Source organism: Mustela nigripes, chromosome 2 (genome assembly GCF_022355385.1).
Source record: "Mustela nigripes isolate SB6536 chromosome 2, MUSNIG.SB6536, whole genome shotgun sequence".
In the NCBI taxonomy this organism is placed as follows: domain Eukaryota; kingdom Metazoa; phylum Chordata; class Mammalia; order Carnivora; family Mustelidae; genus Mustela; species Mustela nigripes.
In genome coordinates, this window is record NC_081558.1 from 26,432,459 (window position 1) to 26,459,774 (window position 27,316).

At 45.5% G+C, this 27,316-nt stretch overlaps 1 protein-coding gene across 1 annotated transcript in view; it reads left to right on the top strand.

Moving 5' to 3' along the window:
* Nucleotides 1–27,316, top strand: part of FLNB (filamin B) — a 146,430-nt gene that overhangs the window by 62,134 nt on the left and 56,980 nt on the right. Inside the window, 11 exon segments of the mRNA XM_059390036.1 lie at nucleotides 364–461; nucleotides 2,825–2,972; nucleotides 14,280–14,398; nucleotides 15,221–15,298; nucleotides 16,462–16,624; nucleotides 17,619–17,816; nucleotides 20,405–20,542; nucleotides 22,046–22,172; nucleotides 23,973–24,109; nucleotides 25,401–25,594; nucleotides 26,536–26,649. Of these exon segments, the coding sequence (XP_059246019.1) occupies nucleotides 364–461; nucleotides 2,825–2,972; nucleotides 14,280–14,398; nucleotides 15,221–15,298; nucleotides 16,462–16,624; nucleotides 17,619–17,816; nucleotides 20,405–20,542; nucleotides 22,046–22,172; nucleotides 23,973–24,109; nucleotides 25,401–25,594; nucleotides 26,536–26,649 (1,514 nt within the window).

A 27,316-nucleotide genomic window follows, 5' to 3' on the forward strand; every position in this document is an offset into this window, starting at 1 on the left:
ACCAAGTACAGAAGTTTGAAGGTGGTAGGAGGAAAAAAAAAATTCTTGCAAAAAGGCACCAGGCCCAAGGAGTTTTACAGACTTTTTTTTTTTTATATCTACCACACCTTAAAGGAATGGATAATCTCTCTGTTAATGCAAGAAAATAACGGCCTGAAAGAGAAGTCTCAGCTTAGTCTTCAGAATAGTTTGGCGTACTCCTATCTGTGATACTTTTTCCCCTTAAGGTGTCTAATTGACTGAGATTTTTGTAAGAAATTGTTCTCTGAATTAAGATACCAAGGGGTTTAATTTAAGCATGGGGCTTCCTTTAATCTCTTCTGTCAGCTAATACTAATGGGATCTTTTGTGTTACATTAACAGGTCTGTGCCCAGACTGGGAATCGTGGGATCCACGAAAGCCTGTGGATAATGCACGGGAAGCTATGCAGCAAGCAGACGATTGGCTGGGGGTCCCACAGGTAGGCATACAAGCAGTGCCATGTGCCCGGAGGCTATTTCCATCCTGGTTGTTCGGGCACTCTATAGATGCCTGTTTGGGTCTGGCAGGCGGTCTCACCTCCTCAGCATGAGCCTTCAAAGAGTACTGCCTCTGGCACGCTCCTGTCTTCCTCAGTTTACCCATAATAATAGGTCCTCATTGTCTTGGGTGCTTGTAGATTGTTCAGAAATCTTCACATCGCTCTTTGTCACATGTGGCAAATTTTATAGTATTTTTGCTCCAAAGATCTTAAAGACTATCTTGGGACACCAGACTGCAAATGTAGATTTTAATGATTGGGTTGTACTGTAAGGAATAGCCAATATTTGACCACTTTTTCCATATTTAAAAAGTCTTTTTTAAAAAAATATGATATCTTAGGGGAAGTCACAAGACTTAGAACTTTGAAAAAAATTTAAACCGGGATAACCTACCATTATTGGAAATTGTGGAAAAATTTGTATTGCTCATAATCCTATCACAGGAACATAACAGGAGAACTTGGAGATTGAGCAACTCTTGGATACCTTCAGCAGTAGCCACATTGTGTAATTGAGGTGCCGTCTTCCAGGGTTTTCCAAGGAAGCTAAAAAACTCCCCAAGACTCCCATGTTTGAAGCCCTGGTCAAGAGCAGTTGTAGGGAGCCATTGCCATGGATGGATGACCTCACCCCAGGTCACATGATGGTCTAAGTTGGTGTTCAGAGCTGAGTTCCATGTCTTTTGTAATAGGATCCCTCGGGAGGGAGAAAAACTTTCCTGTATTTCTTTGGTTTGGTTTTGACATCATGTCTCCGCTTCATGGCCCATTTCTTCACTCTTCCATCCTTAGTAAGTGGTGTGGTATGTTTTTCATCTCCTCTTAAACCTAAAACCATCTCCTTTTGACGTTCGTGTGATGTTGGCACTGTATAGTTGTTGAAGGAGCTTTCTGTTTTGTTGCTGAAGGCTAACTATCAGAATGTTCTCTGGCAGTTTGTTTTGTTCTGTTTTCCTGTTTGGTGAGGGAAGCAGGGTATAGAAGTTGCTCCTCTGCATTTGGTTAACCTGGTTCATGAGACGGCGTTTTTTTGGGTCTGAGGGGTAGCGCTTAGCTCCTCAGCACCCTAGTTGGGGGCAGAGGGATGTTTTGGTGACTGTTTAGGGCTGGGTCAGGTGGTGGACCTGAGGCTGTGATGCCTCTGGGGGGCCTCCTGTCCAGCATGAGCATAATCTTGCTCCTAGGCTACATTCAGGAGAACTTAATTCCTCCCTATTTCTTTGGACAGCTCATAATGTCCTAAAACCCATTTTAGTCAGCTCCGGCTGCTGTTTGACAAAATACGGTAGACTGGATGATGTAAACAGCAGGGGCTTATTTCATGTACCTGGAAGCTGGAAGGCAAGAGCAGGGTGCAAGCAGATTCAGTGTTTGGTGAGGAGGGCCCTCTTGGTGACTTGCAGACCTCTGGCTTCTTGCTGTGTCCTCACACGGCTAGACAGAGAGGTCTGCTCTTTCCTCCCCTTCTCATGAGGGCACTAATCCCATCATGGGGGCTCCATCCTCTTGACCTCATCTAAACCTACTCACCTCCCAAAGGCCGAGCCTGCTAATCCCATCATCCTTGCGGTTAGGGCTTAGGCATAAGAGGTTTGGGAGGGGGCGTCTGGGTGGCTCAGGGGGTTAAAGCCTCTGCTTTCATCTCAGATCATGATCTCAGGGTCCTGGGATCAAGTCCCACATGGGGCTCTCTGCTCAGCAGGAAGCCTGCTTCCTCCTCTCTCTGCCTGCCTCTCTGCCTACTTGTGATCTGTCTCTGTCAAAGAAAGAAATAAAATCTTTAAAAAAAAAAAAAAAAAAGAGCTTTGGGAAGATACAAACATCCAAGTCTGTAACAAAACCGCAAGTTTAATATGTTGCCGGGTTGTCTCTGTTTTTATGACTATTTTTTATTAGTAACAGAGTTAATAGAGATGGAGGCAATGAAAAGATGAACAAGGGAAAAGGACAATTTATGTGCTTTTTGGTGAGATGCTCCAATCTGATGTGTATCTGATATAGCTTACCCCTTTTGGAAAGTTTCTCTGGGGGATGAGTGAGTTTTTTTCCCAGGGAAGGGTGTGCACCTCTGGAAATTACATGTAGAATTGTCTGGAGGGGGTCTTCAGCTTCCACAAGGAAGAGTGACACCTCTAAAAGGTTAAAAACACTGACATCAGCATGTTGTTTTAATGTAATTTCACTTAATTTAGAGCTTGACTCAGTTTCTTCGATTTGTAGTGTTTGGCCTAAGACACATTTGCAAATCCTTGACAGTTACCAGTGAGTTGTTCTGGGCCTTCACCTACCATGCTTTATTCTAGGTCATCACTCCTGAAGAAATTATTCATCCAGATGTGGACGAGCACTCGGTGATGACTTACCTGTCCCAGTTCCCCAAAGCCAAGCTCAAGCCCGGGGCTCCTCTTAAACCCAAACTCAACCCGAAGAAAGCCAGGGCCTATGGCCGAGGTAAGCACTGGTCTTGTTGGGTTTGAGCCTTGTCCTTTAGTCTTAGACATGGTTTTGTGGCTTCAGGGGGAAGGTTCTTAGCAGCCAGAGAGAAAATAGGCCTGATCTTTGAGACCCCCAGGCCTCCTTTATCAGCTGTTTTTTAGCTCAAGGTTTTTTTTTTTTGTTTTGTTTATTTTTTAAGATTTTATTTATTTATTTGACAGGGGGAGACAGCGAGAGAGAGAACACAGCACGGGGACTGGGAGAGGGAGAAGTAGGCTTCCTGCTGAGCAGGGAGCCAAATGTGGGGGCTTGATCCCAGGACCCTGGGATCATGACCCGAGTTGAAGGCAGATGCTTAATGACTGAGCCACCCAGGTGCCCCAGGGTCCATTTGTTTGTGACCAACATTGCTGCTGCACGAATCTAGACTCTGAGAAACACTGCGGCTTTAACCCGATGGAGAGCGAGGAGTTTGTAGCATTGTGATTTTAATGCAGTAACCCTGGGTTGAGGAGAGGATTATTTTTTCCCACTTTTCAGTTGAGGAATCAGAGGCCCAATCCACTGGAGGTGGGGGTGCGTACCCCAGATCTCCACTGTTAGTGATGGGAGTGGACCAGAGCCTGGGTCATGTGGCTACTGATCCTTTCTGCTTTGGTCATGCTCCTGCTGCTTCAGCTGTTCACGTGGGGAGGGAGCTCTTGGGACCCCCACACACTTCCTTGCTGAGATGTCCTGTTTATGATCACCAAGGCTGCTATGGGGCACTGTTCTGTTCAGAACGTTATGGTGGGTTGAGGCATGCTGAAGCTTTATGGTGTCGTGGTTGGCACCTGGCTTCAAGCGCTCCAGCTTTTTTTTTTTTTTTTAAGGTTTTATTTATTTGACGGAGAGAGAGATCACAAGTAGGCAGAGAGGCAGGCAGAGAGAGAGAAGGAAGCAGGCTCCCTGCTGAGCAGAGAGCCTGATGTACAGCTCGATCCCAGGACCCTGAGATCATGACCTGAGCTGGAGGCAGAGGCTTAACCCACTGAGCCACCCAGGTGCCCCGCACACCAACTTTTTAAAGAACAATTTTTAAAGAACAATTGCATTTCAGCCCAGTGTGGTTTCTGGTAAAGAGGAGCATAGTGAGATACAATTGATTCCCTTTTTTATGGAGAAGGGAAGGAATGCATTCTCTTTCTTAATTTTTGTAACCACAGCTGGGATGACATTTAGAGACACAAAACATCTTGTATCTCCTCTGCTAGAATCTGCTATGCTAACCATTCTAACATAACAGTTTTCTTTAGCCCTTCTCATGTGTGTATGTGTGTGTGTGTGTGTGTGTGTGTGTGTGTGTGTGTGTGTATGTGGTTGTTGAATTCTTTGAAAATCAGTGCGGGCACCATGACGGTACATCAGCAGGCCTCTCCTAAAAGTAGGGTAGCCTCTTGCCTAACCACAATATTCATGATCACACATACGAAAATTAACAGTTTCATACCAGCTAATATCCAGTTTATATGAACATTTCACTCTTGTCCTACAATCATCTTTTATAGAGTTTGTGGCTTTATAAACCGGGATCTGATTAAGGTTCATCTGATGCTGAGGGCATCTGAGTGGCTCCGTGGGTTAAGCGTCGGACTCTTGGTTTTGGCTCAGGTCTCCACCTCGCGGTTGTGGGATTGAGCCCCTCTCATTCTCTCTGTCTTTCAATAAATAAAATCTTAAAAAAATTCTCATATTTGTTGTTTCTTTAGACTCTTGTAATCTGGAATGATTTCCCTGAAAAAAAATATTTTGCCCCTAAAGATTTTTTAATTTATTTTTAGGGAGGTGGGGAGGGGCAGAGGGAGAGAGAGAGTCTTAAGCAGGATCCACACTGAGCAAGCAGCCGCATGCAGGGGTCAGTCTCACGACCCTGAGATCACCACCTGAGCCGAAACCAAGAGTTGGACACTTAACCAACTGTACCACCCAGGCGCCCCTGCCCGCAATTTTTTTTTTTAAATAACACTGACTTTCGGAAGGGTTCAGAGTACTTGTCATGTAACAGGATATCCCATACACATTGCCTTTGAAGATAGCATTTCCCCACCAGGGCAGTGGTGCTATGTGCAGTTCTCAGTCTTAGTAGTTAGGGTCTTTTCATCTGTCTTTTTTAGGATGATTTAGAACAGCGGAGACAGCCTGATAGTTCTGGAACAATCCCGTTTGAGGTTCCTTTGGGCATGGAGGTGGTGCTTCCGGGCAATTGTTTCTGTGTGGGGCCTGGGGATGCGTTGTTGGAGGCCCTCTCCTGAGGAGCATTCCCTGGAAGGTTGGCACGTCCATGCTTGCTTTAAACCTGCCTGCTCTGAGCCAAAGGTCATGGTTAGAGCAAGGAATCTCAGATTTTTCAAGGTTATGCTTCCTTCATGGCAAAAAGCTTCAAACAGCTGGGGCACCTGGGTGCCTCAGTTGATTAAGCATCTGCCTTCTGCTCAGTTCGTGATCTTAGGGTCCTGGGGTTGAGCCCCATGTGGGGGGCGGGGCGGGTGCTGGTCCTTGCTCAGTGGGAAGTCTGCTTCCCCTCTCCCTCTGTCCCTCCCCTGCCTTGTTCTCTCTCTCACAAATAAATAAATAAAATCTTAAAAAAAAAAAAAAGCTTCAAATGGCCAAATAAATCTCTTGTCGACAAAACCTCTTGTCCACAAAACTGGTTAGGTGGATCAAATCTCATCGAGGCATAAAATGCTTATTTGCAGTCGTCTTATCACTGGCTGTCCGGCTTCCCCATTGTTAATGGGAAACGGTTTCCTTTCACGATGCTGTTTTCTAGAAAATGACTGTTTACTACAGTCAGGAATGTGGCTGGTCATTGCCGTTTCCTTCATCTGCCTTTTTTTTTTTTTTTTAAAGATTTTATTTTTAAGTCATCTCTACACCCCAACATGAGGCCTGAACTCATAACCCTAAGATCAAGAGTCACATGCTTCAGTGACTGAGCCAGCCAGGTGCCCCTCATCTGTCTTTTTTTTTTTTTTTTTAAGTTTTGGGTCCTTGTGGAGGAAACACACCTTAAAAAAAAAAATACACACCCCATATGTATGTATGCATAGGTACATTTTTTTTTTTTTTGCTGTGGTAAAGTATACATAACACATTTCCTATTTTAACCATTTTAAAATGTACCACTTAGTGACATTAAGTTCACTGTGTCATGTGGCCATCACCGCCATCCACCTCCAGAACTTTTTTATCTTCCCAAACTGAAACTCAAATCCCATCACACTGTAGCCTTCCCTCCCCCGCTCCCCCAGCCCCTGGCAACCATCATTCTATTTCCTGTCTCTATGAATTTGCCTACTCCAGGTACCCCACATAAGTGGAATCCTACACTGTTTGTACTTTTGTATCTGGCCTACTTGACTTAGTGTCATGTTTTCAGCATTCATCCATGTTGTGGCATGTGTCAGAATTTTGTTCCTTTTTAAAGCCGAATGATACACATCAATGCGTGGATATACCACGTCTTGCCCATCCATTCTTCGTCAGTAGACATTGGGATGGCTCCTACCTTCTAGCTCCTGTGGATAGTGCTGCTGCGATCGCGATAAGCAAGTAGCTGATTCCCTGCTTTCAGTTTTTTGTGTCTACACCTGGAAGGGATTTTGCTGGATTATATGGTAATTCTGTGGCTGTTTCTCTCTTTTTGTTTCTGAGAGAGAGAATGAGTATGAGTGGAGGAGGGCTCTGTTGGCGAGGAGGGGGCAGAGAGGCTCCATGCTTTGCGTGGAGCTGGACATGGGGCTGGACATGGGGCTCGATTTCACGACCCTGAGATCATCACCTGAACCAAAATCAAGAGCCAAACGCTTTACCTACAGAGCCATCCAGGTGCCCCTTTTTTGTTCTTAAGTAGGAGGATCAAGTGTCATTTTAGGCCACTGGGCTACCTGTGAAGCTACATGGGTAGGGCCTTATGATAATGTCATTGTCCCGTGGTGAACCTGAGGGCAGGGGCAGTTTTCTGTCTCTCGTGTGGCCACAGTTGCTTCATTTTTGCCAACTGAACCAAAGAGCATAGAGCACACCTCATCCTCTAGTTTCTGAAAGGATTGAGAGGTTTTCTAAGTTTTATCTTTTGGACGGCAGCCAGATTACAGTTAGCGGCTGGTTGGCACTTGCAGATCTGCTTTCTGAGACCCGTTCCCTGAAAGGATGGGGAGGGCTGGAGTGAGGCAGACCTACAGCCACAAGCAGATCCTTGTGGGGGGCTCGCTTGCAGGTGAGGTGTGTTGAAAGCATGCCTCTGTGAGCTAAGCAGAAAGCTTTACTAAAACCCATGTTCTGTGAAGCATTCACTGCAGAGCCCGCCACGAGCACCCTTCCTTGTGAGGAGTCCTAGGGAATAGGAACACTGAATATTTGATGGTTTTAAGGAATTAATAATTTTTTTTGATGTGGATATTCTAGAAACATCTCTTAAAGATACATGGTGAATGATTATAGGTTAAAGATAGGAGGTCTACGGGCACCTGGGTGGCTCAGTCAGTTGAGGGTCTAACTCTTGCTTTCAGCTCAGGTTGTTATCTCAGGGTCATGAGATGGAGCCCCGCATCAGGCTCCAGGATCAGCAGGGAGTCTGCTTAAAGATTCTCTTCCCCTGCCCCTCCCGCCATCCTCTAAAATAAATCTTTAAAAAATAAAGATGTGAGGTCTAGGATTTGTACCAAAAATAGTACAGGAGGGGGGGAGAGGTAGGGGTGAAGATGTAAAGCAGGACTGGCCATGAGTTGTGGCGTCGAGGTGATAGGTACCTGGGGCTTCAGTAGACCCTTCTCTGTGTCTGTATAGCGGAGTGAGAGCATGGGAGTGAGGGAGAGCACATGCGCAGGAGTGGGGGCAGGGGGTCAGAAGGAGAAGCAGACTGCCCACTGGGCAGGGAACCCTCTCATATGTGGGGCTTGATCCCAGGCCCCTGAGATCATGACCTGAGCTGAAGACGGATGCTGAACCAACTGAGCCACCCCATGAAAATAACTTTTAAAATAGGACTCCTTGAACTTCTTCTTCTGGGATGATAGAGTAGAAATACTTTTCCTAATTGCCTCTGCTGAGTACAAAATTCCTGGGCATTTTATATAAGATAAACATAAGGAGACTCTGAAAGGGAATAGGAGAAATGGGTTCCAGATCTCAGGCCCCAGGGGCTGACAAAGTAGTGAGTTCCCTGGGCTTACTTCCCCCGCTGTATATCAGACTGGGTGTGGGGAAGCCACGTACCTGAAACACAAAAGGCAAAAACAAACGCCTGCTCTCTCTGGCCAGAGGGACAAGAAAGGGCAGCCTCGCAGGACAGAAGCCTGTGAGACACTAACTGCTCTTCTATAACCAAGCATCCCAGGAAAAACTGTGACCTCTCAGACCCCACTTAGACCAGTAAGAGCCAGGTGGGGAGCCTAGACTCTGACCACAGTCTAGCGGTAAGGAGATGTCAGTAGACGATATCAGTAGCAATGAGGCGCTCCTACCCCTTTCACCGACAGATGGAGGCCCAGTGGGGAGCTGGATCTCCCACTTCCACCTGCAATAATGAGGAGCCCCCCTCATTTCGAGTGTCAGTGGAGGTTGAATAGGGAACCTGGACTTCCTCCCCGCATTGACACTAACAAGGCATGCACTCTCCCTCCCCCTGATGTATCAGCATTATAAAAGGCATCTGAAACAGAACATTTAAATAAAACTCAGGTTTTATAACATAACATAATACCCAGTTTTTTTTAAAAAATCACTCATCACACCAGGAACCAGGAAGATATCAAACTGAATGAAAAAAGGCAGGCCATTGATGCCAATGCTGAGATGATACAACTGTTAGAATTATTTGATAAAGATTTAGTGTGGCTGTTATAAAAAGGCTTCAACAAGCGCTTACAACTCTATGTCAAGCAAGCAAAAAATTGAAAAGCTCAGCAAGGACATAGACTGTCTCAGCAAAGAAATAGAAGATATAAAGAAGCACCAAGTGAAGCTTTTAGAACTGAAAAATGAACTAACTCAAATAAAAACTCAGGGGATGAGTTCCATAGTAGAATGGAAGGACAGAGAAAGAATCCATGACCTGGACAAAAAGAGAATAAAAATTGCCCCATCTGAATGACAGAGCAAGTGGACTGAAAAACCAAAGAAACAAGCAAAGTCTCAGGGACTTATGGGACAATAACAAAACATCTAACATTCATGTCACAGGGGACCCAGAGGAGAGGAAAAAGAGGGCAGGGCTGAAAACTCCCAAAGAAATAATGGCTGAAAACTTCCAAATTTGGCAGAGAACTTCCACTTTTGGCAAAAGACATAAACTTACAGAGTCAAGAAGCTGAGCTAAACCCAAACAGGATAAAACCCCTACCTACCTACTGCCACCAAAAAATAAGTAATCCACACCAAGCTACATCTTAGACAGCAGGGGAACAAGGAAAAAAGCAATCTTTGAATTATAGGAAGAAAGAACATGGTATAAAAAAAATAGGTATAACAACCATAGATGTTTTGCAGAAAAAACACAAACTTCCAAAACTCATCCAAGATGAAATGGCCCTGAAACCATTAAAGATGAGTGGCCCTGAAACCATTAAAGAATCAAGTTTATAGTTTAAAAGCCCTTGGAAAAGAAATCTCAAGCCCTGGTGGTTTTACTGGAGAATTTTAGCAAACATTTAGAGAAGAATTAACACCAATTCTATGCAATCTCTTCCAGAACGTATGAGGAGGGAACACTTTCCAATTCATTTTATTTTTTTATTTTATTATTTTTTTCCAGTTCATTTTATGAAGCCAGTGTTGCTCTAAAAATCAGAGAAAGGTGATTCCCCCACCGCAAAAAAGCTACAGATCAATATCCTTGTGAATATAGATACAAAACTATAGGGGCATGTGGTGGGTTTATTCAGTAGAGCATGCGACTGTTGATCTTGGGGTTATAAGTTGGAGCCTCATGTTGGGTGTAGAGATTACTCGGAATCTTAAAAAATAAAAAAAGAAAAGCATACAGCAGAATAGTTGCAAATAGAGTTTAGCAATATATGAAAATAATTCTTCATCATGACCAAGCAGAGTTTATTCCATGAATGCAAGGCTGGCACACTATTGGAAAACCAGTGAAAACAACCTACTACCTTAACAGGCTAAAAAAGGAAAATCACATGATCACATCAATTGGTACAGAAAAAGCATCTGACCAAATTCAACAGGCAACCATGATAAGAACTCAGAAAATTTGATCCAGAGTAGCTACCACAAGTCAACATCTACCATGATAATTAATGGTAAAAGACTGAGTGTGCCCCCTAAGAGTGGGACTAGGACAAGGATGTCCATGCTTAACCACCATTCAACAACATGATGCAAGTTTTAGTGAGTGCAGTCAGGCAAGCGAAGGAAATAAAAGACACACATATTGGAAAGTGAGAATAAAGCTGTCCCTGTTTATAGATGACTTAATTGTCTGTGTAGGAATTCCTGAAAAATCTATAACAAAAGAAGATCAAATACAACAAAGCCCCAAAACTCTCCTTGGATAAGTGAATTCAGCAAGGTCTCAGGTTATAAAGTTGGCGTACAAAAATCAGTTGTACTTCTGTATGCTCTGATGTCAGTCATACAGACTTACCACAGTGAACATGAGGACATCAAAATTCAAAAATGCCATATCATTGACAGTCAGTCAGAAGATTGAGAAATAGGTGTAAATGTAATAAAATGTGTAAGACTTTTTATGCTGAGAACTACAAAAAACATAAGATATCAAAGAAAAGACCTACATAAATGAAGAGACGTACTGTTTTTATAGATTGAAAAAGTCAGAGAGGGGCGCCTGGGTGGCTCAGTAGGTTGAGCCGCTGCCTTCGGCTCAGGTCATGATCTCAGGGTCCTGGGATCGAGTCCCGCATCGGGCTCTCTGCTCAGCGGGGAGCCTGCTTCCTCCTCTCTCTCTGCCTACTTGTGCTCTCTCTCTGTCAAATAAATAAATAAAATCTTTAAAAAAAAAAAAGTCAGAGAGTAAAGTGGCAGTTTCCCCCAAATTGTCATTTAGGTTTAACATAGTTTCTATTAAAATTCCAGCCAGATTCTTCACAGATACAGAAAAGATTATTATTTAAAGCATATATGGAAAAAATAAAATCAGTCAACCAATCAATCATATATGGCAAGGCAAAGAAACTACAGTAGGGAAAGTGATTTTTTGAAAAAGAAGAAAAATGTGGGAGGAGTTAGTGTACTGAGTTTAGGACTCATCAAGGCATACCAATTAAGACCATGTGATATTGGTAGAAAGACACAAGGATCAACGGAACAGAATCCAGAACTGTTTGCAGCTGTGCAAACTGATCATCACTAGAGGTGCAAAAGTTGTTGCGGGGTGGGGAGAGAGCCTTTTCCATGCATGGTTCCAGAGCAATTGGGCCAAGGAAAGAAAAAAAAAGGAAAAGAAACAGTAAGTTTCACACCTTCTAGAAAAACTCACCCAAAGTGGACCGTATCCTACTATAAACTTCTTCAGAAAATCAACAACATAGAAGACATTCTTTGGGATCTAGGACAAGACCAAGAGTTCTTTGATTTGACACCGAAGCATGATCCCTAAGGGAAAAATACAGTGTTGGTCTTCACCAAAATTAAGAACATAAAAAAATGTCATGAAGCATGGTCTGTCCCTCAGTGTGCCCCGAAGCATGGCCTGGCAGAGGAGGATTGGACTGCTTTCTCACAGTGAAGGTGTACTACTTGGCCACCTTGCTCTTCTTGCAAGACAAGAGACCGCAGCCTTCACCCCTCAGGCCACCTTGACACCACCTCAAATGGAACTCAAAATCCTAGTGAGACAACAGTTGAATTTCACGCTCTCAAACTTTTTAAAGCAATTTAAAACTCTTTGTAGTTAAGAGGATGAAAAGACAAGGTTAAGACTGGGAGAAAATATTTGAGAGCCACTTTATCCAAAGAAGAACTAGTATCTAGAATATATAAGGAATGCTCAAAACTCAGTAGGTAAAAAAAATCCAATTAGAAGATAGGCAAAAGATGCTAACAGGCATTTCCCAGAAGAGGGTATACAAATGGCAAAGAAGCACATGAAAAGATGTTCAGTGTTATTGGCCATAAGAAAAATACAAATTAAAATCACTACACATCCGGGGCGCCTGGGTGGCTCTGTCAGTTAAATGGCTACCTTTTGCTCAGGTCATGATCCTGGGATCTTGCGATCAAATCCCACATAGGGTTCCCTGCTGATCGGGGAGCCTGCTTCTCCCTCTCCCTCTCCCTCTGCTACTCCCCCTGCTTGTTGCTCTCTCTCTGTCAAATAAAATCTTTAAAAAAAATTTTTTTTAAATAAATCACTACACATCTATCAGAATGGCTAAAATAGAAAGTAGTGATAATACAGAATGCTGGCAAAGATGCAGAGAAAGCAGATCCAGATCATTCATCCATTGCTGGTGGGAATGCAGCCTCTTGAGAACACAGTTGGGCAGTTTCTTTAAAAGAACTAAACAGGGGTGCCTGGGTGGCTCAGTGAGTTAAAGCCTCTGCCTTCAGCTCAGGTCATGATCCCAAGGGTCCTGGGATCGAGCCCCACATCCAGCTCTCTGCTCAGCGGGGAGCCCGCTTCCCTTCCTCTTTCTCTGCCTGCCTCTCTGCCTGCTTGTGATCTCTGTCTGTCAAATAAATAAAATCTTTTAAAAAAATAAAAGAACTAAATGTGCAACTACCATGCCACCCAGCAGTTGTACCCCCTGGAATTTATCCCAGAGGAATGAAATCTTGGGGTCAGACACAGCCTTGTACAGTAATGTTTATAGCAGCTTTATCAGTAATAGACAACTGGAAACAACCCAGATGTCCTTCAGTGGGTGAATGGTTAAACATATGGTGCTACATTCGTATCATGGAATATGCAATAAAAGAAAAACTATTGCTAGAGGCACCCATCTGGGTGAACCCTCCAAAAGATTATACTTAGTGGAAAATACCAACTGAAAAGGTTGCATGATGTGATTCCATTTATGTAACATTCTAGAAGTGATAAAATTGTGGAGATAGAGAACGGATTAGGAGTTATTGGGGTAAGGAGAGGGTAGGGTGGGGAGGGAATGTGTATGGCTATAGGCTAGCATGAGGGATCCCTGTGGTGTTGGAAATGTTCTGTGTCCTGACGGTGTCAAGGCCAGGATCCTTGGGATACTGTACTAGGGTTTTGTACAAGGTAACCTTGGGGAACCGGATAAAGGAAATTACTTCTTTCACCTGCATGTGAGTATCTCAAAATAATTTGCTCAGTCAGCTCAAAATGAATAGTGTAATTTAAAAATATTGATCCAGGGACGCCTGGGTGGCTCAGTTGGTTAAGCAGCTGCCTTCGGCTCAGGTCATGATCCCAGCGTCCTGGGATCAAGTCCCACATCGGGCTCCTTGCTCCTCGGGGAGCCTGCTTCTCCCTCTGACTCTGCCTGCCACTCTATCTGCCTTTGCTCACTCTCGCTCGCTCTCTCTCTGACAAATAAATTAAAAAAAAAAAAATCTTAAAAAAAAAATATTGATCCAAGGCCATTTTTAAGCATTTCAAGTAATAGAAAATGGTCTTTAATGAAAAACGAGCCCTTCTCCCACACCTCATGCCTCCTTCCCCTGTGTTACCTCCCTTGGGGCAAACCCCACTGATGATTACTGCATCATTTTTCGCAGTTTTATAAACTTCTGACTGAAGTGCCTGAATATTCCAGAATCCGATATCGCTGAAATAACAAGGGCAGGAGTGCCAGGGTGGCTTAGTCAGTTAAGCACCTGACTCTTTTTTTTTTTTTTTAAAAGATTTTATTTATTTATTTGACAGAGAGAAATCACAAGTAGATGGAGAGGCAGGCAGAGAGAGAGAGAGGGAAGCAGGCTCCCTGCTGAGCAGAGAGCCCGATGCGGGACTCGATCCCAGGACCCTGAGATCATGACCTGAGCCGAAGGCAGCGGCTTAACCCACTGAGCCACCCAGGCGCCCCAGCACCTGACTCTTGATCTCAGCTCAGGTCTTGGTCTCAAGGTCGTGAGTTCAAGACCTGCACTGGGCTCTGTACTGGGTATGGAGCCTACTTAAAAAAAACTAAATTAAATTAAATAACAAGGACAAATTTAGGGCTCTCAACCTGTTCGATAATCCTGTCCCAGGTGTCCCTGTCTCCCACAGGGCAGCTGCAGGGCTGGGTCCCTTCTCTCAGTTCCCTGAAAGAAACATGGTGAGTAATGGTCTTTGTCAAGGCCCTCTGTGCAGCTTGTAATGTTCTTGTGTCAACCTGGCAGGAATTGAGCCTACAGGAAACATGGTGAAGCAGCCAGCCAAGTTCACTGTGGACACCATCAGTGCTGGGCAAGGAGACGTGATGGTGTTTGTTGAGGACCCAGAAGGGAACAAAGAGGAGGTAGGTTGAAAGATGCTGCCATTCCATGGAGCTCTGGGGGCTTGTGGCAGGCCCGGGGTCTGTGCTTTCCATTTTCCTCATTAAACCTCACAGTAAAAATTGGATCCTAAGGCTTAGAGTAGTCAGAGTAACTGCCCAAGGACTGTGCCTTGAAAGGTAATTGAAATTGATACCCAAGGACACAGTGTTTTTTTTTTTTTTTTTTTTAACAATGTTTAATAAAATAAAGGATTCTTTGGATTTAGCAAAGGCCTTGTGAATTGAGGTTTTAGAGGCCGATGACTGAAATAACAATAACAAAACTGATGCTCTCCTCTCTTCCCAGGCTGACTATACTTGGTTCCTCCCTCAGGGCCTTTGCACATGCATTCCTCCTTCTTATCTTCTTAAGACTTATTCCTAGTGCCTAGTACCATCTGAAATTTTGTTTACTGGAATGTGGTCTATTTCCCCCACTGGGGCAGGGATTATGCTTGATTTGTTTTATTTTTGGTTCCTGACACCAGGCCTGGTCTTTCATAAGCTCTTCATAATTATTGAGCCACTAAAGGTTGAAGTGACTGGCTTTATGGTCCTTCTCATCTGCTGAGTTCCAGCCCTAAGACAGTGGGGAGTTGTGACGTGGTTATACATTTGTGCCATGTGACTTTGTTTCTGTGACTTTCAGCTGCTGCTTTCCTGGGGCATCCTTCAGCAGCAATGGAGCAGGAGAGAGCCAGGACAGCGCCCGACCTGGCAGCTCACTGCAGGGCCTTGGCTGGCACAGCGTACTTTTACTCACACCCAGCACCTTCTCTAACTATTGTTCATTTTCTGTCCTAGGCACAAGTGACCCCTGATAGTGACAAGAACAAGACATATTCTGTGGAGTATCTGCCCAAGGTCACTGGGTTGCACAAAGTAAGATGAGGTGTCATGGCCATTGCTTGGATTGCTCTTCTAGGCTTGCATCACTGTGTATGTGAGAGGGTATCTTAGGAAGGTTGAATGCTGCTCAGTTCTTCGCAGTGTAAGGTGGTTTTCAACTCCCATCTGGGTAACAAATGGTTGTAGCTACATGCCTGGACCATAGATGCTATGGATTCTTTGTCTTCAATGCTTTCTTGAGTATCCCCCGTGGGGTGCTCTGGAGGGTCTCTCCATATTGAAGCTTGAGAGCCAGCTGAGTATAGTCCAATGGCCCTGTTATGCACCTGGAGGAATGATGGGGGTCTAACCCCGAGGTCCTTTGTCTCAGCAACATTTTGAGTTCTGTTGAGTAGTGTCTAGTTGGCCTATAGGACAGAAGTCCAGGGAGTCTTGCAAGAGAGTAGGGTGATCCAAGAGTATAGCTTTCCCTAAAAGAAAGTCTTCAACAGCACACATAGGTCAATCGTTGTGTACCATGCCAATATTTTGAGACCTAGATCATACCTACTACTACCTTGGCCTTTAGTGAAGTCACCTGGAATCCTGACTGTCAGTTTTTCTTATACCCTTAGGACATCAGGAATTTTGGGGGAAAAAAAGTCCTAAAGGGAACATGTATGATATAATTATTTTGTTCAGTTCATATGAAATCCAACTCCATACCCCTTAAAATTTAAAAGATGAGAACTGACTCAAATTTTAAATGAAAATCTATACTGTTTCTCATGTGAGTGATCTTGGTCCCTTGAAAGATATTTTGACTATAAGTTTGAAATCCTGGAACTGTGCCTTATCTTCGGTGGTGCGGGGCGGGGTGTGTGGGGAGAGCGTGGCCCCTTCTGCAACTGTCTTAAAGGATCCAGTGTCTGCCGGTTCAGTTAGAAGTGTTGGTTCGCCTCCTGTTCACAGAGGCCACCTGTATCCAATGTAAGCATTTTTAGTTCAGTAAAAGACGTGATGTCCCAAGGCCCAGCCGTGTGGTGGATGGAGCCAGGTGGGGACCCCACTCCGGCTAAGTAGGGCTTCTGTTCACAGCCACCTTTGTGTGGAGAGTTAGGAGGATGGAAGAGGAAATCGTCCGTGCATGTGGCTTGACGTGGGGTCTCCCTGGGCAGGGAGCAGTGATGATACTGCATCTGTCTTTCAACTTGTAGGTTACAGTCCTCTTTGCAGGACAGCACATCTCCAAGAGCCCATTTGAAGTGAATGTCGACAAGGCACAGGGAGATGCCAGTAAAGTCACCGCAAAAGGCCCAGGCTTGGAAGCTGCCGGAAACATTGCCAATAAGCCCACCTACTTCGATATCTACACAGCAGGTATTGTGGGTCAGGCTTTCTTCCAGAGCCTTAGGTGATCCTCGGGGACCCCAGGGCTTGGGATGCCTGACCTTTTATATTTTAAATCAAATCACTGCCAACAAACGTGCCCTTTTTCAAGTGTATTGGTTATATTTATAGATTTTCAAAACCAGCTTACCTTTTTTTTTTTTTTTTAAAGATTTTATTTATTTATTTGACAGAGCAAAAGCAGAGGGAGCGGCAGGCAGAGGGACAGGGAGAAGCAGGCTGCCTGCTGAGCAGAGAGTCCAACATGGGGTTCAATCCCAGGACCCTTGGGATCATAACCTGAGCCCAAGGCAGATGCTTAACTGACTAAGCGACCCAAGTGCTCCCCCCAAACCAGCTTTTCTTTAAGATCTTAACACTCAAGCTTGGGTTTGATTATTAATAATCCATCAATTTCTGTATACATTTCTGCTTTAGCTAAATAACTATTCCAAAGAAACTAAGTTTTAAGAATCCTCTACTAAGGGCACCTGGGAGGCTTATTTGATTAAGCATCTGCCTGTGGCTCAGGTCATGATCCCAGAATCCTGGGATCAAGCCCCATGTCAGGCTCCTTGCTCAGCTGGGAGTCATCTGCTTCTACCTCTCTCTCTAATAAATAAATAAGATTAAAAAAAAAAATCTCTACTAGACCAAATTCTATACCAGGTTTGGGGGTGAGGAGAAGAATGATAGAACAGTTTAGATACACACACACATACTACACATACACACACTTTTTTTTTTTAATGATACATTTCATGAAATGTCACCTTTCTTCAATGTAGGAAATTTTAAAAATAGAGAATGGGGGAAAAAAGAAAGTTAATGACCCTCCTGGCCAAACCAGAAAACAGTTGTTAGCATCTCGGTGTGGACCTTCTAAGTGCCTGTCTCCTCCCGTCTGCACTTTGCACCTGTGCTGATCTGCAGCGAGTGTTCTGAGAAGGTGACTGGGGCTCCTGGAGTGCTTGTTTTATTCCAGGTGCTGGTGTGGGGGACATTGGTGTTGAGGTGGAGGATCCCCAGGGGAAGAACACTGTGGAATTGCTGGTGGAAGACAAAGGAAACCAGGTGTATCGGTGTGTGTACAAACCAGTGCAGCCCGGCCCGCACGTGGTCAAGGTCTCCTTTGCGGGGGACACCATTCCCAAGAGTCCCTTCGTCGTGCAGGTCGGGGAAGGTGAGTGCTGGGGTGGCCAGCTATCCCTGCTTCTGGCCTTGAGGCTGACTGTGCTCACAGCTGAGCTCTGAGGCCAGGAGAAGAGTGGGGGCCATGATGGGATTGCACCTGTCCCCTTTCTGCCAGGGCCCCTGCAGTGGGAAGTGGCTTGCTTTGTCCTCAAGGTAGTCATACTGATATCTTCCTGTGAGCCAAGCAATGACCCAAGTGCTTCACTTGTATTAACTGACTGAATCCTCCCCAAAATACTCATACAGGAGAGTTGTCCTCACTGAGAGCTGCAGGACTGAGACTGTGTAGGCCATTGGTCCCTGTGGCTGAAGTCAGCAGCTGTGGGACAGCCCCATGGCTCCCGCTGCTTGGCCTTTACTGGCTGCCGTGTGCTCAGCACCACAGCATGTAACTGTCACCCCAGTCAGCATGTTCCAGGTGCTGGGGTCCTCTCCAATTTGCAGGTGGAGACACCAAGGCTAAGATGACATTAGGGCATCAGTGAGTACAGACCAGGCATCTGTACACAAGGAGAACCCAGGTCTCTGTCAACCCCTTAACCCTGCTGCTAAACCCCTTCTGCAACCAGAGCATGCATTTTTTTCTCTAATGTTAGACTTCTTTTCCTTCTGACTTGGTTGTTCTTTTTGTTTTGTTTTGTTTTCCAACTCTGCTGCCTTTTCTAACCAATACTTGCCTTTCCCTGTTCTGTCCTCTGTCTCTGCGTCTGTAGAGCTGGCTTCCTCTTCTGAATCCTGCCTCTGGGTCAGCCTGGACCCCAAAGCTGTTGGCTTCCTAACTGAGAGCACTGGGCCAGAGGCTCCTCGCTGGGTAAGGGCTGGTTGAGTGGGACTTTCCTCCCAGTTCCCATGCTTCCCGCACATGTCACCTTGGGCCCGTGCTCTTGGTGCCCTCAGGACATGACAGTATACACGTCAGCATCACTTGGCCAGCTGGACCCCAAGCCCACTCATTACATTGAAACTTGTCTAAAACATCTCTAAGTGGTAGATAATTCAGTGGTTTCCTTCAGCTCCATTTCATGTTTATATGAACTGAGCAGTTACCCTTTTGATGTTGAGACTAATACCCATGTTCAGAATTTCCATGAGTGGTTGTTTTTTTTTAAGGCACATTAAAACCCTCCACGGGAAGTCCTGTCATCCTGTTGTGACTTATTTCTGGTATGATCAACTTTTCTCCTTTTGACAAAAAAAAAAAAAAACAACCCAACATATTCATAAACAAAACTCTCTTTGACATAACGCAAGAAAGCATTTTTTTAACAGCTTTCCTGTTCTGATACTGTTCTCTGACTTCCTCTCACTCAATGGATGATGCTTTTCATCTCTTGCGTTGTCCATTTGTCACTTGTACTGTTTAGAATTTAATTGATTGGGTTTTTCTTTTGACGTACTTCTCCTACTTAACTGATTTTATATTAAAAAGAATCTTCATCCCCCTTTCACAATGGAAAACTAATGTCACTTGCCATAAAATGTGGCCATCAACTTATATTCGCCTACAAACCACCTAAAATCTTCTCTGACTCCTAGAGTGTGGGTCCGTCTCTTCCAGAAATAGTTCTCTGCCAAGCAGCCAGCTGAGGACGTTGTAGGGAGGGGGGGGGACCAGAGGAGGCATTATCTTCCTTCTATGGAGTAAAGAGTTTTATCCTTTGGAGTCTGTGATCCCACTCCTGGCATAGAGAAAACTGTCAAATGTGCATTGCTAAATTTAGAAAGGAAAAGCTACTTAGTCAACAACATGACATTTTACCCCCGCTTTCTCATTTCTGTACTTAAAAAGGTCTTCTATGTTGGCAAAGAATTCCTAGGGTACAGGGATGTGTTTTATTAGCCTTCTGATGACCTCCCTGGAATGGTCATTTTTTGGACCTCTCATGTAAGAAATTATTAGAAGCTACTTCGGTCCTTAATTTTTAGACTTCTGACTTTAGTTTTTTAAACTAGATCCAGAAACCAAATGAGGAGGGGTGTTTATTGCTAATTGTTGTATTTATAGCCACCCACATTCCGATTACCTGCTGACAGCAGTAAAATGTTTGTCTGCCTTGGCTGAGGGGGTGTCAAATGGGTTCCTTTTTGAGCTATCCCCTGGCTCTCCATGCGAAAGATGATCACATTTTGGCTTTTAAAAATGGCCGATCCAAAGTTTGGAACGCGGTCAGATGTTTTCAAGTGCTACATTTTCCAAGTAGACTAGAAAAAATTGGGTCTTCCCAATTACTGGGCCCTTGAGTGTGGAAATGAGATTTAACTCTCCTTCACCACCGAGAGGATAAACGCCAGGATTCAGCGGGTTCCAGGAGCACAGTGAATGCAGGCTGTGCTTCTCCTCCTTTCTTTGCCAAAGTCACCCCCCAGCCCCCCCACCCCAGTGTGGCTGGACAAAGTTATGTTGTGTCCTTATTTGCTAGCCTGGTGTGCTCCCTGAACAGGACCCTTGGCCTTGGGCAGCTGCTGCAGATTCTCTGTGCAGAGCAAACATTTTCTTGGCGGGTGGCTCCAGGTTACCTTGGCTTGCTCAACTCGAACGAATGAAAGGTTGAATTGATGTCAAAACTCTGTTTGCAGCCTGTAGTCCAAACGCCTGCCGGGCCAGTGGCCGAGGCTTGCAGCCCAAAGGTATCCGCATCCGGGAGACTGCAGACTTCAAGGTTGATACCAAGGCTGCTGGAAGCGGGGAACTCGCTGTCACTGTGAAGGGTCCTAGTAAGTGCTCCTTTGTTTCCCCGTCTCAGGTGTGACCTGGGCCAGCTTTGCAGCCCTGGTGTATGGATTTCATGCCACAGGCAGTTGTGATCGATCCCAGAGAGAATGGTATAAAAGAATTGAGGTGCCCTGAGCTCCATGGGGGAAGGAGGCAGGGATTGATTAGTAACGTCTGCCCTGGGTGCAGTGGGACCAGTGGTAGCTTGACAGCCTCCCCATTTTAAGGCTTCTGGGAATCGAAAAAGCAGTGATGTAATGGAGTTTGGAAAGTGCTGTCCTTGGAGCGACAACCTGAAGTGGCTTACTTTTTATTTGAGGAAACGTGGGCTCGAGAGGAGGGGTCTTGCCCAAGGTCACACAGCTTGTAAGCATCTGAGCTGGAATGCAAGCACAGTCTCCAAAGCCAGTAATTTTTCCACTCCAGGTTACATTTTATAGACTATGAAATTATGCCAAGTACCTAATTACTGTGATCAGTGCTTATAGAAGGAAAATAAAATTCCCTGAGATTAAGTTTTCTTTGTAGATAAATGCTGATCGTGGAGGGGTGGGTTGCACTCTGCAGCTCCTTCTTCTTCCCTTTTCGGGAAAGGAGACCGCAGACACGAGGACGAAGATCTGCTCCGTCCGCGCGTTTGCCCCAGCATTTCTGGCTGTAGGCATAGCAGCCCTCCATGGGTTTCTGCCTTGTGGGAATGTGCGTGGTCTCTGTGTTGCTCCCATCCTCTCTATCTTCAACGGGCTGGGGCAGGAGTGCTCTGAGCTCCAGAAAGTTAATATTTGATCACAGAGCACCAAGCTGTGGGGAAGGCTGTGTTCGAAGGGTGGCCAAGGTTCTAGACTGCCCAGACCTGGAGCCAAGTTGCTCTGGGGCTGCCCTCCCTGCTGGCTTGTTGCTACAGGAGCCAAGGAGGCTTCCCCCCCCTCCCCCGACCTTGGATTCTCGCTTGGCTAAGTGGCTTTCCCAGCCAAACCTCAGGGCACAACATAAAACAAGTTTCTACCTGATGGCTGAACCTGGAGTTTGTGGTACAGCATCTGAAACCTGTTCTCTTGTAGATAGCGTGCAGGAGCTTTCTTACTGCTGCTGAAAGATATGCCAGGACAGTAAGCAGAAACCCATGCCAAATACTTGTAAGGGCTCAGTGTCCCTCGACCATTTCATGAGAGGCTAAGACAGCTAGCGATGATCATTAGGAAAAATTAAGATACAACTAGGAGGTCAAGGACCTGTTGGCCCCCACCTCTGTAGAAGGTTCTCTGAGCTTTCGAAAGCTGGTTAAGGTGGGAAATCTTCCTTTTCCCCACACTTAGAAGCAGAGATGGGTCTATTTTTAGGCTTGGATTAATCTCCCAAGTTTTGAGGGGGTCGCATTCTGAGGCAGCCCGTTTCCCTCTATGGCTTACATCTTGTGGATATTGCTATCTTTCTGTTCTTGTCTTTTGGATTCTTGTTGGGAGCCTGGAATTGCTTTGGAAAAATGGTGTGTTTTCTTCCCACAGAGGGCCTGGAGGAGCTGGTGAAACAGAAAGGCTTTCTGGATGGAGTCTATGCATTCGAGTATTACCCCAGCACCCCGGGGAAATACAGCATCGCCATCACGTGGGGGGGACACCACATTCCAAAGAGGTGAGTCTCCAGTCGGAGTTGCGTCTTCTCTGGGGGCGTGCTCGGCTCCAGGCAGGCTCAGGGAGGTTGCTTCCCCAGGCTGCAGGAGGGAAAGAGATCTGCTTTGTTGAAAACGTTTTTCTTTCTTTTTTTTCTTCTTTTTTTAAAGAGCAGCCCACGGACATTTGGCCTGTTCTCAAAAACAGCACTGTGGTTTCGGTTGCCTTGCTTTAAATCAAATGCTGGCGGTCTGGGGCTGGGAGGAGGCAGGCAAGTCAGAAGGAGCAGTAATAGAGAGCAAATGCGCTGTGTGTCTATACACCCTTATATAAACTAAGATTCTCTTTCTTTCAATGTGTGCCTCTGTTCAGGAATGCCATGGGGGTAAAATCTGCCATGGTTTACATGAAAATTCTCTAGGTGAGCGCAGTCAGGAGCCAAGGGACGCAGTCTACAGCTTTGCCCGTGGGTGGGCATCCCAGTTACCCTCCCCTCTTCATTCCCCCCAGCCCTCCTGGGGGCACTTTTACACTGGAAAGAATAAACTCCATTTACCTTGAGAAATAAAAGATTTTTTTTAAAAAGCTGGGGTGCCTGTTTAGAAGAGTTTTTTTAAAAAATAGAAAAATAAACTCATGAAGCTCATAAAAAAAAAGTTGGGGTGCCTGAGCAGCAGTCCATTAAGCATCTGCCTTGGCTCAGGTTGTGATTCCAGGGTCCTGGGATCGAGTAACACGTTGGGTTCCCCACTCTGCAGGGAGTCTGTTTCTTCCTCTACTTCTCTCTCTCTCTGTTTCTCATGAATAAATGAACAAAATCTTTTTTTAAAATTAAGTATATTTATTTAAGCAATATCTATGCCCAACATGGGGTTCAGACTCACAACCCCAAGATTAAGAGCTACTTGCTCTATGAACTGAGCCAGCCAGGTATCCCCTTTGCTTTTTTTTATTCTGCTATACTAAAGTTAAAGCTCATCATTTGAAAAAAAAGAAAGAAAAGAAAAAACTCATTCGTTCATGTGTGATATAAAGCCTGTTCAACTTAGTTTTTTGTCTTACAAGATACTTTTTAAGATTTTACTTATTTTAGGGACACCTGGGTGGCTCAGTGGGTTAAAGCCTCTGCCTTCGGCTCAGGTCATGATCTCAGGGTCCTGGGATCGAGTCCCACATCGAGCTCTCTGCTCAGCAGGGAGCCTGCTTCCCTTCCTCTCTCTCTCTGCCTGCCTCTCTGCCTACTTGTGATCTCTGTCAAATAAATAAATAAATAAAATCTTAAAAAAAAAAAAAAGATTTTATTTACTTTAGAGAGACAGAGGCAGCACAGGTGGGAGGGGCTAAGGGGGAGGGAGAGTGAGAATCTCAAGCAGAGTCCATGCTGGGCATGGAGCCTGATGCGGGGCGCCATCCCAGGACCCTGAGATCATGACCTGAGCTGAAACCTCGAGTTGGATACCCAACCGACTGCACCACCCAGGTGCCCCTTATTCATATAATATAAGCAGGATATAGGAAGGCAGGCACACTCTTACTTTCTCGAGCTCAAGGTCTGCTGAGCCCTGCACTCAAAAGGTGAATGATGGGAAGGATAGTGTGAGGCAGGGTGTTTTGAGAGCCCACCTAGCGGCCACCTGAGTGCCCCAAGGCAGCCACAGTACTTATATTGTTGACATAACAATGGCTGTGGGTGCACCTGTGTAGAGGAAGGGCTTGGCTGGACACTGGGACTCCAGGTAAAAGGAGTGGAAAAAAACAGCTTATGACTGTATTTAGTTCCTTCTTTGCTCTTCTTTAATGCTTTTTGTTCCTTTTCTCCTAGCCCCTTTGAGGTTCAAGTTGGCCCTGAAGCAGGCATGCAGAAAGTTCGTGCGTGGGGCCCTGGCCTCCACAGCGGAATTGTCGGGCGTTCGGCGGACTTCGTGGTGGAGTCCATTGGCTCTGAAGTGGGGTCTCTGGGTAGGTGGAAGCAGCCGGCCAGCAGCCCTGGGGGGCTGAGATGACATGAGGCTTGGTTCCAGTGTTAGACTGAGACTCGGGCCTCCTCCAAGCCTCGCTCCCCTTTTCCCCCAGCCTCCTGACCCCCCAAGTCCAACTCTTGGTACCGCTGTGGGATTGCGATTTTCCTTTTCCTCTTGCCCTGCAAGTTGCCCTCTGCCTCTTCATTCATCCATCTGCTAAACCTCAAGGTAGAGGTTTCCTGTGGATATGGTGCTTGAAACAGTGCCTGGAACGTAGGAGGCACTCGTCAAATCATGTTGACTGATTCTTAGTTTAGATGAATGAATGAATTTGGCTGAAATTTGAAATTTGGAGAAAAAATATTCTTCGGAGTGGAACAGTATATTTTAAACACACCTCTGATGTATATAGGATCACTTGAGAACAGTGGTCGGCAAACCTGCTCTAAAAAGGACCAGAAAGCAAATATTTCAGTCTTGTGGGCCATATTCTCCCCACTGCAGCCGTGGCTACATGAAAGCAGCCAGAGAAGGGGGAGGTAAGGGAAGGAGTGTGGCTGTGTCCCAGCAAAGCCTTATGTACAGAAATAGGAGTACTGGCCATAGGGTGATGACCAACTGTTTCAGGTAGTAAGAATAAGCAAACTGGCCAAAAAGAAGAAATCACCTTTAGTGTTTCCTTCTAGAGAGAGAATCAATGTTTTGGTATGATATTAAACCTTTTGGCATATCCTTCTAGGCTTTTTTTTTTTTTTTTTTCTATGCATGGACATAGAAACATTCATCTGCCACAAAGAATACCTCGGGGTAATCTTTCTGTCTTTCCGCCTCATAAAGATAGGCCTTGTCTTCATTTTCCTTGGCTTCTTTGGAATTCCATTGCATGGATATGTCTATTGTTAGGCTCTCTGGTTACTTCCACGGTTTTCCTGTAGAAACAGTGCTGAGTACATAGACTGTTTCTGTTTATGCATAGCCTTGATTACTTCCTTTAGACAAGAGCCCAGAAGTGGATTTGATGGGGCAAAGGGCGGGCATTGGTTTAAGGTTTTAGTTGACCTTCCCTGATAGATGATGTTTTTAAAACAATAATAACATCAACAACAACAAAACCCCATGGTATAAAATCCAACCTTCCATATCTAGTGAAGACTCAGTAGTCTTGGTTTTGTCAGAAAGGGATACAAACAGATTTCAATCTTCTGGCTGATACTTGCTTTGAGGGAATGAGCCAATAGAATGGGTTCTTTCCACCATGCAACCAGGGGTCCCTCTCACCTTGTCCCCAGGGTTTGCCATTGAAGGCCCCTCCCAGGCAAAGATTGAGTATGATGACCAGAACGATGGGTCATGTGATGTCAAGTACTGGCCCAAGGAGCCCGGGGAGTACGCCGTTCACATCATGTGTGATGACGAAGACATCAAGGACAGCCCATACATGGCCTTCATCCACCCGGCCGCAGGAGACTACAACCCGGATCTGGTGAGCCTGTCACGTTTCTGTGCTCTCCTCCTGGCTCCTGGCCCTCTCTGTGGTGCGCAGAGGGTGACCCTAACCAGCCTGTTGAGGGATGGCCGCGAGGAGCCGTGTAGAGCTTAGGAAGGGTGCTGATCTGAGTTGGAACCCTGGTAGTACCACTCCAGAATTTTCTAATGCTGGGCGAGAAAGAAAAGATTCTTTCTCTTTACAGTGGGAATGATGGCCCTGTCTGCCTCCCAGTGTTTCTGGGATGATTCAAGGAGCTAACGTGCATAAAGACAGCCCTTCGCCCAGTGCCTGGCCCGTGTAGGGGGTCATGGGCACTGCTGCTCTTTTTCTCCCCAGCTCCCGTCTCTTAAATGGGAACAGTATTTCTAAGCGCTTCTGCCACACTCTTAGGCTGCAGTTAAGCATCGAGTCTGAGGTGGCCTGGCTGCCAGGAGGAAGCCTCCATGCCCCCACGTGTGCTGCCCTGGCCCACACGGGGAGCCATTTGTAACCTGGAGGCGGTCTGGGCTAGTTGCCTTTCCTCATTGGCCAGTGGCTGGTCCTTTGTTCTCTAGAGCTGTAAACCTTTGGGATGTCTGTGGTAAAGGTTCTGAGTCCCCTCTGTGTGGAAACGTTGAGCCCAGACATGACTGGAGATCCCTGCCCTGGGTACTAGAAGTTGTCTCTGCTCAGAACAAGGCAAGGAGCCCCAGGCTAGTTTGGGGCCTGGTTTTGGAGAGTTTTCCTCCTGCTAGGATGTTAATGATACTGTTTGTAATTTGGGGGTTACAACCTGCTGGAGCATTTTCTTCTTTCCCTAGCCGTCCTGTTGCATAGGTAATGTGAAACCAGACACCGGTGGTTTTGTTATCTTGTTCCTGGGTCCTTGGTCATTATGTAGGGGTTTCGTTCAGGCATTGCACAGAAGGAGAATCATTATTGGCCCTTTGCCCCAGGTCCAAGCATACGGGCCAGGTTTGGAGAAATCTGGGTGCATTGTCAACAACCTGTGTGAGTTCACTGTGGATCCTAAGGATGCTGGAAAAGCCCCCTTGAAGATATTTGCTCAGGTAAGTTTCGAGGGACCATCTGTGCAGGCCCTCATCGGGAGACCTGCTTCGCCGCTGTAATGGCAACTTGGCTCTGTTACCTGACCCTCAGTTTATTCATCTGCACGCTGGGAATAAGAAGAATATCTCTTGAGGTTATGTGCAGATTACATGGGATTCTAATATGTAAAGCCAGGGTGCTTTTCTCATTTTTATGATTTGTATTCTTTGGAAACGAGGCTTGATTTCAGATTTCCCCTGTACATGTCCTTCAGTGTGGCCAAAGCTACCTAGGCCTTCACCGGAGGTTTGTAAATAAGCGTTTATTGAATATGTTTATCTAATTTAATCAAACTTGGCCCAGGGATTTAAATGCAGGAATCAAAATTAAGGAGGATTTTTTAAAAGATTGATTTATTTAGTGAGAGAGAGTGTGCACATGTGTAAGCACACACCCGAGTGGGGGGGGGCAGAGAGGGAGAGAGAATCTCAAGCAGACCCCTGCTGAACATGGAGCCCAATGCAGGGGTTCAATCTCTCGACCCTGAGATCATGACCTGAGCTGAAATCAAGAGTCGGATACTTAACCAACTGAGTGAGCCACCCAGGCACCCCCAAATTAAGAGGTATTGAGTGGTCATGACTTTCTAGCAGGGTCATTTGCTCTTAGGAAAAAAACAAATAAATG